The 14881-nt window shown below is 36.6% G+C and overlaps 1 protein-coding gene across 4 annotated transcripts in view; it reads right to left on the bottom strand.

Moving 5' to 3' along the window:
* The window catches only part of ANO5 (anoctamin 5), a 99092-nt gene that overhangs the window by 22744 nt on the left and 61467 nt on the right, over positions 1 to 14881 (bottom strand). For all 4 annotated transcript variants that reach the window (XM_055318058.1, XM_055318056.1, XM_055318057.1 and 1 more), the window contains 3 exons: positions 5276 to 5427; positions 2405 to 2479; positions 586 to 808 (listed from right to left, as the gene is read on the bottom strand). In XM_055318058.1, the coding sequence (XP_055174033.1) occupies positions 586 to 808; positions 2405 to 2479; positions 5276 to 5427 (450 nt within the window). The remainder of the gene's footprint in view (positions 1 to 585; positions 809 to 2404; positions 2480 to 5275; positions 5428 to 14881) is intronic.

The raw sequence follows: 14881 nt of genomic DNA on the forward strand, positions 1-14881 counted from the left end.
AGGATTTTCTCTCCCTCTCACTCTGCCCCCACCCCTGTCACCACGTGCATGCACACTCCTATTTCTCTCTACCTAAAAATTAATTATTAATTAATTTAAAAAGGAAAATAATCTAGGGTCTAAGACCTATGGCAACTGAAAAGAAAAGCACTATGTTTTAGACTTATTCAGGAGGAGCTGATTGTTCTGTTTTTCCTGCCTGTCAAAATCAAGTCACTTACAAAAACCATACACATAAAAATTATCTGTGTCTTGAGAAAAGAGAGGATATTACTTAAAATTCAACCAGTCTGATCAAGGGAAGATTAAGATGAGAACACTCAAAAAGATCTATAGAGTCCTAATTCTTCTGTTTAGTTCTTTTTCTTGCTTCCACCATAATGGGCCTAAATATGGCTGTTAGGGGATCCTGACTACCAGCCTATGCATCTACCTGTAGAGCAAAACTGCCACTGAAAGTGCCTTTAAAAACTGCCTTTAAAAAAAACGGTTATTTTTTGGGATCCCATTTGGGATGGTCCAAAATGGATGTATAGCACTGTTAGGAACATTTTCAGTGTCACACAGATGACCTGGTCAGCTTACCCATTTTTGTAATCCAGGCAGATATCTTTTCATAAAAGAAATTCAAGATCAAGATGATGATAAAGTTCAAGCAGGATCCGGTGAGTGATGTGGTTATCTGGGGAGTGAGGAAACTTTTGACATGCTTCAAGGAAGCTTCACTTTCCATAAAACTAGCAAATGTGGCAAACACTGACAGGCGGTACACAATCACAGCGACCATACACGCGATGACCAGAGCCATCTGGAAATGAGAAACAAGGAGTCAGTCACTCGGGTCTCTGTACATCTGCAATGCATGCACATCTGAAGCATACGCTTCTCTTCGTCTCATTATGTTAAGATTAGCACTCTGACTTGGAAAGCAGACCGAGCCAGTCTCTCTCACCAGAGATGTCGGGAAAGAGCCCTGGCAAGGCAAAAGGGTTGGAGGGAAGACAATGCATATGGTAGCAGCTGGGTGAGTCTAAAACATTGCCCATCCTTTAGGCCTGTCATCTACCAAGCCTTGGAAAACTAGCCAGAAGGCCAAATCCTGCCCATGGCCTTACTTGCTCTTGTACAGTTCTTGAGTTAAAAATGGTTTTTTGCTTTTTTTAAAAGTTTAAGAAAAAACAAAGATGATTACATGCCAGAGACTATTTGTGGCCCACAAAGCCTAAAATACATCTGGCCCATTCCCAGAAAACATTTGCCAACCTCTGTCCCACGTTGTAATTAAACAGATAGTGTGAAGGCCATGTCCTTTGCCAAGAAGAACACATTTACTCATTCTATTTCATTTCCCCTCAGAATGTTGCCATTAGTGGTCTGATATGCCCAGTAGTTTAGACATTTGGATAGATTCTGCATAAATTTTAAGCACTTCCCATATTGCAAAAGCACAAAGATCTGGAGATACCTTTATCTTGATGTTTGGAAAATCTGACTGTGAAAGTTGAGGGATCAAATCAAATGGAATGAGTACTAGAATAAAAGAATCATCTTTCTGGGACCACACTCTAGGTCACTTCTCAAGCAGTGCCCTGAGTTGATTATTGCCCCCACCTTTTTACTTCTATCACTTCCCCTCAGTGACTATTACATTGCCTAAGAAAACACACAGTTAAAATTGAAAAATCAATACCTTTCACTAGAAATACTAAAGATAAAAAATATGGGATACTATGAACTGGTAAGGTTAATAAGCTCATGTCAACAGCTGCTAATTATTTGTGCTTCAACATGCTAAACTCTCAGAGGGTAACACTGCTTCTTTTCCTAAGATTAAAGGCCTACTGTGAGAGGACATATATTTGGAAAGTGGAGGACAGGAAACAGATTGGTGATAGAGGAATCTATTAGCTAAAAGGCATGGAAAAAACCTGACTCCCTCACAATGGGATATTCTAATTAAATTCTTCAAGTAGAAGCAATACTTTCTTCTATTTATCTCCGCAAGAAAATAAATCGTATATGCTTTTTTTGCATTTTATGTAGATTAAGTGGAGATAAAGATAAATTAATGATATTTGTAAAAAAACAAAACCTATGTAGTCTGCAAACAAATCGTTTGTTACACTGTTCTGGCTTCAAGAATTAATGAAGTGCTGGGAGAGGGCATGGGGCAGGCTCTAAGATGAAGCACTATTCTCTCCCCACAGCTCTTTTTCCAAGGTTCAATTATAACACATCCATGTAGATCACATTTTATTTTCCATACGAGCTCTTTTCAAGATAAAAAGATTGGGGAGGGGGAGGGAGGAGAGGGGCTCAAGAGCCACAGCAGATGAAACTGCTGAGTTAACCCTAATATGACTACACAGCAATGAGACAAGAGCAGTTTTACAAGAATGCTCACCCATAATGTCACCGTAGCTCCTGATAAAAAGTACCATGGAAGACGACTACATAGAGGCATGTATGGTTCCATTTCCTGCAATTTTGAAGAAATCACAGAAAAATTCAAAATCTACCTTCAAGGTTGGGACTCCAAGCATAGTCAAGACCACAAAACCCAGTTAAAGTAGAAACCTCCCTCAGATTCCACTAAAGATCGTGGAATGCTATATTCTAGCAATGGCTCCTCCTCTTCCAGTAGAGACCTTGAGCACTCTTGGGTGAGATATTTCACACATAATATGAGACATTATAGATACACACTATATCTTCAGTGTTGACCTAAAGTGGTATTCAGGGCTTGGTCGACAGGAAACAAGGTCAAAACCTGAGGGCTGCTGCCTAAGTGGACGTGCTTTAGTGACCTTACAGTTCTACCCTAACTGAATTGAATCGAACTGCATTGCTCCGTAATTGCTACGCATGATATTAAATAGGCCGTCATCTTTATATTTACAGGATTGTGTTCCTCCACACAGGTCAGGGGACCAGACAATTCTTTACCTTAATGTTTTTCTAAGTCATTAATGGAAGATATGAATTACACATCAGCTGGAATTCTTAGCTATATCAAGAGGCAGTTAGAGCCTAGCCAAGAAAAATTGCCACGGGGTAGAAAATAGCTGTCAGCAGAAATCTAAATCATGTAATTCTACCTACAGGATAGGAAGTTTAGGGAGGGTTTTTATACCTTGAGGATTTTTAGGGAAGATTGAGTGCAAAGAGAACTCAACAGATGGAACACCTGTCTAAGAGCCCTACTGAATGTGTGTGCATGTGCATGTGTGTGTCCAAAATGTACTTGCTTGTGTATGCGGGTTTGTTCGTACGTGCGTTGTGTGTCCATGCATATACGTATGTGTTCCCAATACAGACTCAAATGTGAGGTCTCTGGTCATATTGAACCACTCCAGAAGCGCTGCAAGTAAGTCAAAATACTTATTTCCAAACCATTAAAGTGGATAATTCACAGATAATCAATCCATACTATTTTTCAGCTGGTTTCAAATGTAAACATTCAATACACCTTGTTTTTATGGCAATAATTTTAGGCCTGTTTTTAGTTTCTTTTTTACACCAGGAAATGTGAACAGATACATATCATGTCATTATTACGGCAATGTCTCCTTTAATATATTTTCTTATTGTCATCCAGCCACCCAAGTGGTTAATATATTTTCTGAGGTGTTTTTTCCCTTTGCTCATTTACTGAGTTTTCTGTAATGTCTTAATAAAAGTTAATAAATGTCTAGTGAATGTGTGAGTGCCTAAACTGTGAAAATAATTTTGAGTATTAAACTACAAGAATAGTGTCCTGAACACAGCAGGAAATTCTGCTGAAAAGATTATGTTACAGACATATTCTATGCTCCCTTTAACAGCATCAGGCCACACAGATATTGTAGATGATGGAAAGGTAGGGACACTAAGACTATGTGGCCAAGAATCTGGTCTTTGAAGGCAAAGTACCTTGTATTTTCACATTTAAAAAAAGGGGGGGGGGTACCAAGGAGTCAAATTACTCAGTCAACAATGTATAGGTGATTCGCCAGAGAAGGATCCCAAATCTAGACTTTGCAGTCCAAACACCAGTGCAAAGATCTTCCCATTATGATAAATTTAAAGGGACTAGGTGAATAAAATTTAGCCTAATAAAACAATCGCTAATAAGCTCACTATCTTAATACCATTTTAATTTGGGCCTATTAACTTAGTATCATTTCCATACTTATATATTTATATGCTAAGTCCACTGCATACACATTATTTTCCATTTTCCTTTATTTAACTTATTACAAAATTATGTTATTTCATTGATATGATGCCTTGTACTTGCTTCAAAATAATCTAGTGGCAGGGAGGAGAAAGGGTAAATAAAACAAGACTGTCCAGAACTCAGTATTAATTGAAGCTGGTTGTTGGGTCCTTCCTGGGGTTCACTATACTTTTCTATCTCCTTTTTTTATATATTTGAAATATATATTAGAAACAAGTACTGAAGATTATAAAGATTTATATGTTGGAGAACTTTTAAAAATATTTTATCTATTTATTTGAGGGTGGGGGGAGTGCATGAGTGGCGGGAGGGGCAGAAGCAGAGAGAGAGGCAGGCTTTCTGCTTAACCCATGAAGCCACCCAGGCACCCGCGTTGGAGAACATTTTAAAGGCAAATTAAAATATATATTATTATTTTGAGGCAACTTTTTTTTTTCTTTTAACTGATTTGGATTTTATTCTGATAATGCAAAACTATTATTCAAGACTATGACAAGGTTAGCTCTGGCTTTACAAAGTATGTTAAAAAAAAAAAAAAAAGGCCTAGAGCTGTTGTTTCCAAACCAGTAACCTATGAACAAGTTAGAAATGCAAATGTTCAGGTCCCTCCCCACCCCAAACCTATGCAGACTCAGAAAACTCTGGGGTTGGGGCCTGGCAACAGGCCAGTTTTAACCAGCCCTTACAGGTGATTCTAATGCCGACTAAAGTTTGAGAACCACTGGCCTATATTTCTTTTTTTTTTTTTTTATTTATGATAGTCAGAGAGAGAGAGAGAGAGAGAGAGAGAGAGAGAGAGAGGCAGGCAGAGACACAGGCAGAGGGAGAAGCAGGCTCCATGCACCGGGAGCCCGACGTGGGATTCGATCCCGGGTCTCCAGGATCGCGCCCTGGGCCAAAGGCAGGCGCCAAACCGCTGCGCCACCCAGGGATCCCCACCACTGGCCTATAGAACAAGGCCAGACTGGAGGTCCCGCTTACCTTATAGGTTTGAGACTCAAATTGCACACAGTGTGTTCACTGAGAAATGCCACCCCTTTTGGTTCCCTGATCTACCTTAGTCACTGCATTCATCTTCCTGTGTTTACACATAGCTTCAAATTCAGGTCTCAGCTGAAGCTGCTGCTGCTCCTCCTCAAAGTCCACCAGGTCCCACTCATATTCCATTCTGGCTTGTCGCTGTTTCCAAAACTCCAGAAACAATGTGACTATAGGCAAAGGAATGTATAAAAGCAAATGTAATCAACAGATGAAGAAATAAGGTAAAAAACAAAATAACCAGGTTTTTTTTTTTTTTTTTTTGCTCTACTTTGGAAAACCATTTGGTTGAATGTCACTACTATGTTGGCTTAAGACCATGTAATAACACTGAAATAACTCATATATAAAAATTCAAGTTAATTTCGTAGCAGTCCATGCAAGAAAAAAAAATCTCAGGCAACAGTACTCTCTTTTCATTCAGAAAATCTGAATTTATATTTAGACTTAACTTTTTACTAACACCTAGATTTTTTGTTTGCATGTTTTTTACTGAAATCATTCCTGCAATTATATCAGTTTCTCAGGCTCAGGTAAATTTAAGGAAAACATGAGAGCCATTCCCATAGCACAATCTCTGTCTGTGTCTCTGTGTCTGCCTCTGATTCTCTCTGTCTCTGTCTGTCTCTCTCTCTCTCTATATATATATATATATAATTTATAATAAACTTTCAATTGAAGCATAACATATTTACAGGAAAGTACACAAAACAAAACTGAATAATTTAAGGAATTTTCACAAAATAAACACTCTTGTGTAATCAGCATTAATATAAAAAAATGGAACACGACCAGCACCTCCAGAAACACTCGCTTATGATCTTCTAAGACATAAATGTAACTAGTATCTTAGCTTCAAATATTATAGGATAGTTTCTCCTGTCTTTGAACTTTACATAAATGGTGCCATACAGCAGGTAGTTTCTGCATTAGGCTTTGTTTTGGTTCGATTCTTCTAGTAAACTGAATCCATATTGCTGCATTATTTTCATTGTTGTATGGTATTCCATTATTTAAGTAGATCACAGTTTTTTTTTATTCTCAGGTCCATGGACGTTTGGGCCATTGCCGGGTTTTTTGTTATTACAAATAGTGTTGCTGTAAATATTCTTGTACTATATCTTTTGGTGGGCATATGCATGTCTTTCTGTTGGGTATATATCTAAGAATGGAACACTAACACAATCAATATGGATTTATAATTCTATCACCTGTGATTCAAATTTTATTTCATCTGACTCATTCCCTACCTACTTATATTTTAATTTTTTTTTAATTTTTAATTTTTCCAAAGGAGGCTCCACACAAAGTGTGGAGCCCAATAGGGGCTTTGAACTCACAACCTTGAGATCAAGACCTGAGCTGAGATCAAGAGTCAGACGCTTAACTGACTGAGCCACCCAGGCGCCTCTTTTCCTTATTGTTTTTAAAAAATATTTTATTCTAAGACCATTTAACCTGCTTTCTACTCTCTTAAACAAATTTTAAATTTATTTAAGGTATGTTACAATACCTTATTGTTGACTATTGGCACAATGTTGTACAGCACATCTCTAGAGCTTTAGATGTGCTATTTATCTTCCGTAACTGAGACTATCCGCCCAATGATTAGTTACTCCCTTTTCCCCTCACATCCCCTAACCCCCAACAATCTCTATTCCACTCTCCTGATTCTATAATTATGACTATTTTAGATATTTCATATAAATGGAACCATGAAGGATTTCTCTGTGACTGGAACTGGACTGTAATGTCTTCAAGGTTCATCCATGTTTTCACATATTGCAGAATTTCCTTCTTTTCAAGGGTGAATAGTATTTCAACTATATATATCAACAGTATATGTGTGTGTGTGTGTGTGTATAAAATTCTTTATCCATTCATCAATGGACATTTAGGTAGTGTCCACATCTCGCTTATTGTGGATAGTACTGCAATGAATATAGGAGTCCCAACACCTATTCAAGATCCTGATTTCAGTTATCTGGAGTAAATAGAAGGAGTATTGCTGGGTCATATAGTAGTTCTATATTTAGTTTTCTGAGGAATTTCCATAAGTTTTCCAGCTGCATCATTTAGCATTCCCACTAACAATGTAGAAAAATTAATTATAATTTTCCACATCCTCATCAGCTCTAGTCTTTGGTTTTTGGTAATAGCCACCTTGACAGATGTAAGATGACATCTCATTGTGGTTTTGGTTTGCATTTCCCTGGTAACTAGTGATACTAAGCATTTTTCATATACTTATTGGCCGCTTGTATATGTTCTTTGGACAATATCTAATTTGAGTTCTTTGTCCATTTTAAAATCAGGTTATTAGGGTTTTTCACTATTGAGTTGCAGGAGTTCCTTATGTATTTTGGAGATTAACCCTTATCAGATACATGATTTGCAAATATTTTCTGCCATTCCATGGGTTGTCTTTTTAATATGCTGCTTTCTGTGCTGCATGTAGACTTTTTACCTTGATGTAGTCAGCTTGTTTTTGGTTTTTGCCATCTGGGCTTTGGTGTTAGGTCTAGGAAATCATTTTGCCAAGATCAATGTCATGAAGTTTTTCCTTAAATTTTCTTCCAGAAGTTTTATATAGTTTCAGGTTTTACATTTAAAATTGTATCCAAATTTGAGGTGATTTTTGTGTATAGCATAATGATTCAGTTTCATCCTTTCACATGTGGTTATCTAATTTATCAGCACCATCTGTTGAAGAGACTATCCCTTACCCATTGTGTATTCTTGGAAATCTTGCTGAAGGTTAGTTAACCATATATGTATGTGTTTTATTCTGAATTTCATTCTGTCCCACTGGTCTGTATATTTGTCTTATGCCAGTGGCATATTATTTTGATTACTGTAGATTTTAAATTTTGAAATCAAGAAGTGTGATGTCTCTAGCTTTGTTCTTTCTCAAGATTGGCTTGGCTAATTCAAGACTTCTGTGATTCCACATGTCTTTTTTTCCGTTGTTTTTCCTACTCCATAAAAAATGCCATTAGGATTTTGGTAGAGAATGTACTGAATATTTAGATCACTGTGGGTAGATGGAAAAATTAATAATATTGAGTCTTCCAATCTATAGGCATGGGATGGCTTATTATATTATTCCTCCAAATATTTAGAAACATAGGTATTGTTTACTTTGCATAGTTTCAAAATGCATACATTTCAGTTTGCTTGGGTTAGTTACATAACACCAGTCCCCCAACATGACTCAAATTTCAAGTACCATAGTATATTAACTGTGAACTGTTGCATAAAGTACAAATTTTATTGTAAGTTCTTCAAATCACAAATCACTATGTAAATAGCAGATATGTATCATGATTAGTAACCAATCCCAACACTTTAAATGCTGCTGGTATTTGAACCACTACATATCTGTTATTCCATTAATGCACAGACAGAAATGCATGCATTTGTGTTTTCTCCTGGTGTTCCATGTGACATCATACAAAAACAGATACCAAAAGATAGATGTGATCAACAAGGATGAAAATACAGCAAGAGAAGTGATAGTAAAACATAAATGGAATTATAGATGAAATAGAAGTCTCTGAGAATACTGACATTGCTGCCATTTGAGAGACTCTACATATACAGCCAGAGAAACTTAGGAAAAGCAACCTACTGACATAAATGAAGAAAGCAGTTGTGAGAAAGAGGATGATGTCCCATAGGAAGTGATGTTGGCAAAACTTTCAGCTTAAATGGACTCTCAGGGATAGTTCATTACAACGAAAGCACAGAGGATAAGCTAATGCTCACACCGGATTTTTCTATCCTTGGGATACCTTTCCTACCCTTTTCTCTATCAAAATCCTATTTTAGAAAATTCCAAAAACTCCCAAATCTTCTAAAAGTTATCTCAATTCCTCTAGTCAAGAAGTAATTCCTTCCTTCTCTGTACTCAGCACTTACAATTTAATGAGAGAATGTATTAGATCCTGGCCCAATTAGATTGTGACCTTCTTAAGAACAGGTTATATTTCACTCATTTATTTATTCATTTTTTAAATTTAATATTGACTGAGACAGTTGACTTTTACTCAATTATTCTTTTCTTCACTCATGTACTCAGTAGATACATTGTTACCAGGAGAACAAAGTTTTAAGAGCATAGAATAATTAAGCAGTGTTTTAATACTCCAATCTCTCCCTGAAAAAGATCTACCTGCATACTTAGAAGCTGCTTCCTGAAGGTCTGGCTTCCAACCAGCCTGCGTCTAGGTGCTGACTGAGTTCTTCCCCCTTTGGGACTGACAGGCCTTGGCATACTCCCACATACTGGGAACTACTAAAAACAAAGAAGGCAGTGGGGACAATCACAGAGTTTAAGGAAACAACCAAGAGTTCAGACTGAATTGATCAAAAGATTCATCTCCTTTGCCAAATCACATGGTCAGGACTGGGAGAAGTACTGTTTTATCAACATAGAGAGACAAAGCAAATGAAGAAACATAGGAATAGGTTCCAAACAACATCAATGACAAAACAAAAAGAAAATAAACCTAAGCAAATGACCTTAAGGAAATGGAGATAAATGATTTACCTGATAAAAGAGTTCAAAATAATTATCATAAAGATGCTCACCAAGGTGAGGAGAACAATGTATAAAACAAAGTGAAGGGATCCCTGGGTGGCGCAGCGGTTTGGCGCCTGCCTTTGGCCCAGGGTGCAATCCTGGAGACCCGGGATCGAATCCCACGTCGGGCTCCCGGTGCATGGAGCCTGCTTCTCCCTCTGCCTGTGTCTCTGCCTCTCTCTCTCTCTCTCTCTCTCTCTGTGTGTGTGTGTGTTTGTGTGACTATCATAAATAAATAAAAATTAAAAAAAATAAAACAAAGTGAAAATCTGAAGAAAGAGACAGAAAATATTAAAGAGTAATAAACACAAGTAGGAGAGCTAAAGAATGCAATAGTGTACTAAAAATGCTCTCAAAGGCAGAAGAGAGTAAGAAAGGGGCAGAAAACTTACTCAAAGATATAATGGTTGAAAAACCTCCCTAACATGGGGAGAAAAGAATCTACGAACTCCTGGAAGCCCAAAGCATTCCAAATGAGTCCAAAAAGACCCACACTAAGACACACTGTAATTAAATTCTCAAAAGTTAAAGGCAAAGAGAGACTCAGAATGGCAATAGGAAAACATCTTGTTATGTACAGGGGAACCCTCATAAGACCACCAACAAATTTTTCAGGAGAAACTTTGAAGGCCAGAGAAAGTGGCATGATATAGTCAAAGTGCTAAAAGACAAAGACATCAGGAGAAAAGAAAACTACAGGCCAATATTCCTGATGAACAGAGATGCAAAAAAAACCTGAATAAAATAGCATCAAGTCAAACTCAGCAATACATTAATAGGATCATACACTATGACTAAGTAAAATTTATTCCAGGGATACAAGGATGGTTCTACATGTACAAATCAATCAATGTGGTCTACTACATTAAAAAAATGAGTAATAAAAAATTATGGTCATCTCAACTGATGCAGCAAAAGCATTTAATAGAATTCATGATAAAAATTCTCAATATGGATATGGAGGGAATGTATCAACATAGCAAAAGTCATATATGACAAGCCCATACTAAAATCATTCTCAGTGGTGAAAAGCTAAAAGGTTTTCCTTAATGATCAGAAATAAGACAAGGATGCCCATTCTTGCCAGTTTTTTTTTTTCCAATAAAGTACTAAGATCCTAGGTAGAACAATTAGCCAAGAAAAAGAAAGAGATGATATACAGTTTGGAAAGGAAAAAGTAAAACTGTCTCTATTTGCAAATAACATTAAATTATATAGAGAAAGTCCTGAAGATTTCACCAAAAATAGAATAAAGGAATTCAGTGAAGTTTGAGGATAAAAATCAATATACGAAAATTAGTTGTTTCTATACACTAACCACCTAACTATCAGAAAGGAATCCCATTTCCAGTAGCATAAAAAGGAATAAAGTGTCTAGGAATAAATTTAACCCAGGAAGTGAAAGATATGTACACTGAATACTACAAGATATAGATAAAAGAAACTCAAAAAGACATAAATAAATGGAAAGATATTCCATGCTTATGGTCTACAAGAATTAATATTGTAAAAATGTCCATACTACCCAAGAAAATCTTCAGATTTGATACAATCCCTATCAAAATAACAATGACATTTTCCACAGAAATAGAACAAACAGTATTAAAATTTGTATGGAACCACAAAAGACCTGGGATAGTCAGAGCAATCTTGAGAAAGAAGGACAAAGCAGTAGGCACCACAATTCCTGATATCAAAGCTATAGTAATTACATTTTGTAATCTATATTACAAAACTATAGTATTCAAAACAACAGAATAGTGTCATAAAAACAGACACACAGATGTATGCATCAAAATCAAGAGCCCAGAAATAAACCCATCCATGAATGATTAACTAATATTTGACAAGAGCCATGCATATTCAATGGGGAAAGAACAGTTTCTTCAACAAATGGTTTTGTAATTAACTGGACATTTATTTGCAAAGAAACAAAGCTGAATCCCTATCTTAGACCATATACCAAAATCAACTCAAAACAGATTCTAGACTGATTAAGCATAAGACCTGACATGATAAAACTCCTGCAAGAAAACATAGTGGTAATGAGCATCTTGACATTGGTCATAGCAATGATTTGTAAGATTTGATATAACACCTAAGGCAACAAAAGCAAAAATAAACAAATGGGACTACATCAAACTAGAAAGCACAGCAAAGGAAATCATTAACAAAATGAAAAGGCAACCTACAGAATGGGAGAAAATATTTGCAAATTACATATTTTATAAGGGATGTATGTATGTGTGTATATATATATATATTTATATACACACATATAAAGAAATTGTACAACTCCACAGGAAAACAAAACAAAACAACAATCCAATAAAAAAATGGACACAGAATCTAATTAGATATTTTTCCAAATGGCGAACATGGGAGGCAACCTGGGTGGCTCATTTGGTTTTGCAACCAACTCTTGATTTCGGGTCAGATCATGATCTCAGAGATCAAGCCCTGAGTCAGGCTCTGTGCTGGGCAAGGAGCCTCTTTATGATTCTCTCTCTCCCTTTCCCTCTGCCCCTTGCCCCCCCCCCCACTCATGCACACATATGTGCTTGCACTCTCTTAAAAAAATTAACCAACACAAAAGGATTAGTGAGGCTCAACATCACTAATCACCAGGAAGATGAAAATTGAAACCACAATATCACTTCCCACCTGTTAGAAGTGTCACTGTCACCAGAGGCAAGTGATAACAAGTGTTGGAAAGGATGTAGAGAAAAGATAACTCTTGTGCACTGTCTGTGGCAATGTAGATTGATACAGCCACTAAGGAAAACAGTATGGAAGTTCCTCAAAAGATACAACTACCATATGATCCAGTAATTCTGTTTCTAGGTATATATACAAAGGAAACAAAAATCCCAAATTTGAAGTGATATCTGCATCTCCATGTTTACTGCAGCATTATTTACAATAGCCAAGTCAGGGAGATAATCAATGGATGACGAATAGATAAAGAAAATGTGGCATATACATACACAGGGAATAACACTGAGCCATAAAAAAGAAGGAAATCCTGCCATTTATGACAACATGGAGAGACCTTAAGGGTGTTATGCTAAATAAGATAAATCAGAAATACAAATACGTAGGATCTCATTTATATGTGGAATCTAAAAAAAAAATATCATAGAAACAGATTACAGATTGATGGTTACTGGAGTTAGGGGTAGATGGGTGAAAGTGGTCAAAAGGTACAAATTTGGGGCTATAAGATTAATAAACTCTTGGCGTATAAGGTATAGCATAGTGATTATACTTAAAAATATTGCATTGTATATTTAAAATTGTTAAAAGAGTGGGCCTTATATACTCTCATCATAAGAAAAAAATACTATGTGATGTGATGATGCTAACTAAACTCACTGTGGTAATCATTTTAGAATATATACATATACATCGAATCATCATGCTGTACCTTAGACGGACACAGTGTTATATGTTAAGTAAATCTCAATAAAATGGGGGGGGGGGAGTGACCTAAATGTCTCAATAGAGAAGTGCTCAGGTGAAATGTGATAAAGTCCTACTCATTCTATTCAGTCATAAATACACATACACACACATATACCTACACATTCCCATACCCATTGCTCTGGAAGGAGTCTTGTCACTCAGTTTTTAACAAACAATGAGTAGATTTAAAACTATGTATATCAGTTATGTAAAATTATATGAATACACATGCCCACACATGAAGCAAAAGATTCTGAAAAATCATGGCCAAGATATTTCTATTTCTAGTAATTTTAACAGTAATTTCTCTCTACTTCTACATATGACTTGAATTTTCTATGAACATGTATTTTCATTATGACCAAAAAGCTAAACAAATAAATAAATAAAATGCACTTCCTATCTGGCAGACAAAGTACTATTTTCAGGTCTCAAAGCCTTGAACTAGTGCTGGCCCTTTAGCCTAGAGTGTTTTTTCTTCACATCCATTCCATCTACTCATCCTGTGGGCTTAATTATTTATTAGTGGTTGTACTAAAACAAATATCCTTAAAGTTCTGTTTTCCTAGAATTTGGCCACAATCCTCAAAAATCAAAGGTAAACCAATTCACTGGTGAGTAAACTTCTCCAAAAGTTGTCTGCATGTTCCACATACGACTGTTTCTCGATCTGTGATGAAACGGAAGGTTGCCATGGGTGCACAGTCTCCCTCATTGGGAACAACTGAAAACCATCTATATTTGCTATAATTTGCACACCGATCAGCAGTGAATGAGAGAGGAAGGACTTGGCAGCCACAGGATAAAGATGCAGCTGTACTCAACAGAGTCGGGGTCATCAGAGACCTGCCACTAGGATTTCTCTATTCTCTGTTCTTTGAATCGAGGCTCCTCTCTTTAGACATAGCAGCCAAGCCACATTGACAGAAACCCATAAATCCCTCTGCTTCACAGACCCCCCCCCCCCGCCGCTGCCCACATTCTGGTGTCTTTTTGCCTGGGTCAGGTTACCCTTGTTCCCTTGCCCACTTCTCAAATGCACATATTTGTGATTGTTAAAGATATATTTTTAAATTGAAAAGGAAAAAAAAGTCTTTTTTTTTTTTTTTTTTTTGCCCAGAGTCCCCTATAATTTGGGACATGTTTTATAAGTCTTTGGGCTTCCTCCCAGTAAGTTACTATTACATAAAATATTTTCCTCACTGATGGGACAACTTCATGACACCTCTACTTCTCATGTCAAATGAAAAAGATGAAATAGTGGGACATTTCCAAGATTAAGGAAAATTCCACTTTATACGGAAGACTTTTAACAAATGGAACTGGATGCTGCAACCAGAATTGTACATGGGGAATTTAGACGCCAACACTGATTTATTCGTCCTCAACAGTTGTTGAGTCTTGTTCAACTTTGTAGCCATGATTCAATATCTTCCAACCAACAAATATTTATGTGTATTCTCTTCTGAATTAAGTACTTAATGAGCTGTTTTTTTTACCATAGGCCTGGGAGACAGTGTGAACTGAATATATACCAAGTTTCAAAACTGATATTATCTTTCAAAGCAATAAAC

Source organism: Nyctereutes procyonoides, unplaced genomic scaffold (genome assembly GCF_905146905.1).
Source record: "Nyctereutes procyonoides isolate TBG_1078 unplaced genomic scaffold, NYPRO_anot_genome, whole genome shotgun sequence".
NCBI lineage: Eukaryota > Metazoa > Chordata > Mammalia > Carnivora > Canidae > Nyctereutes > Nyctereutes procyonoides.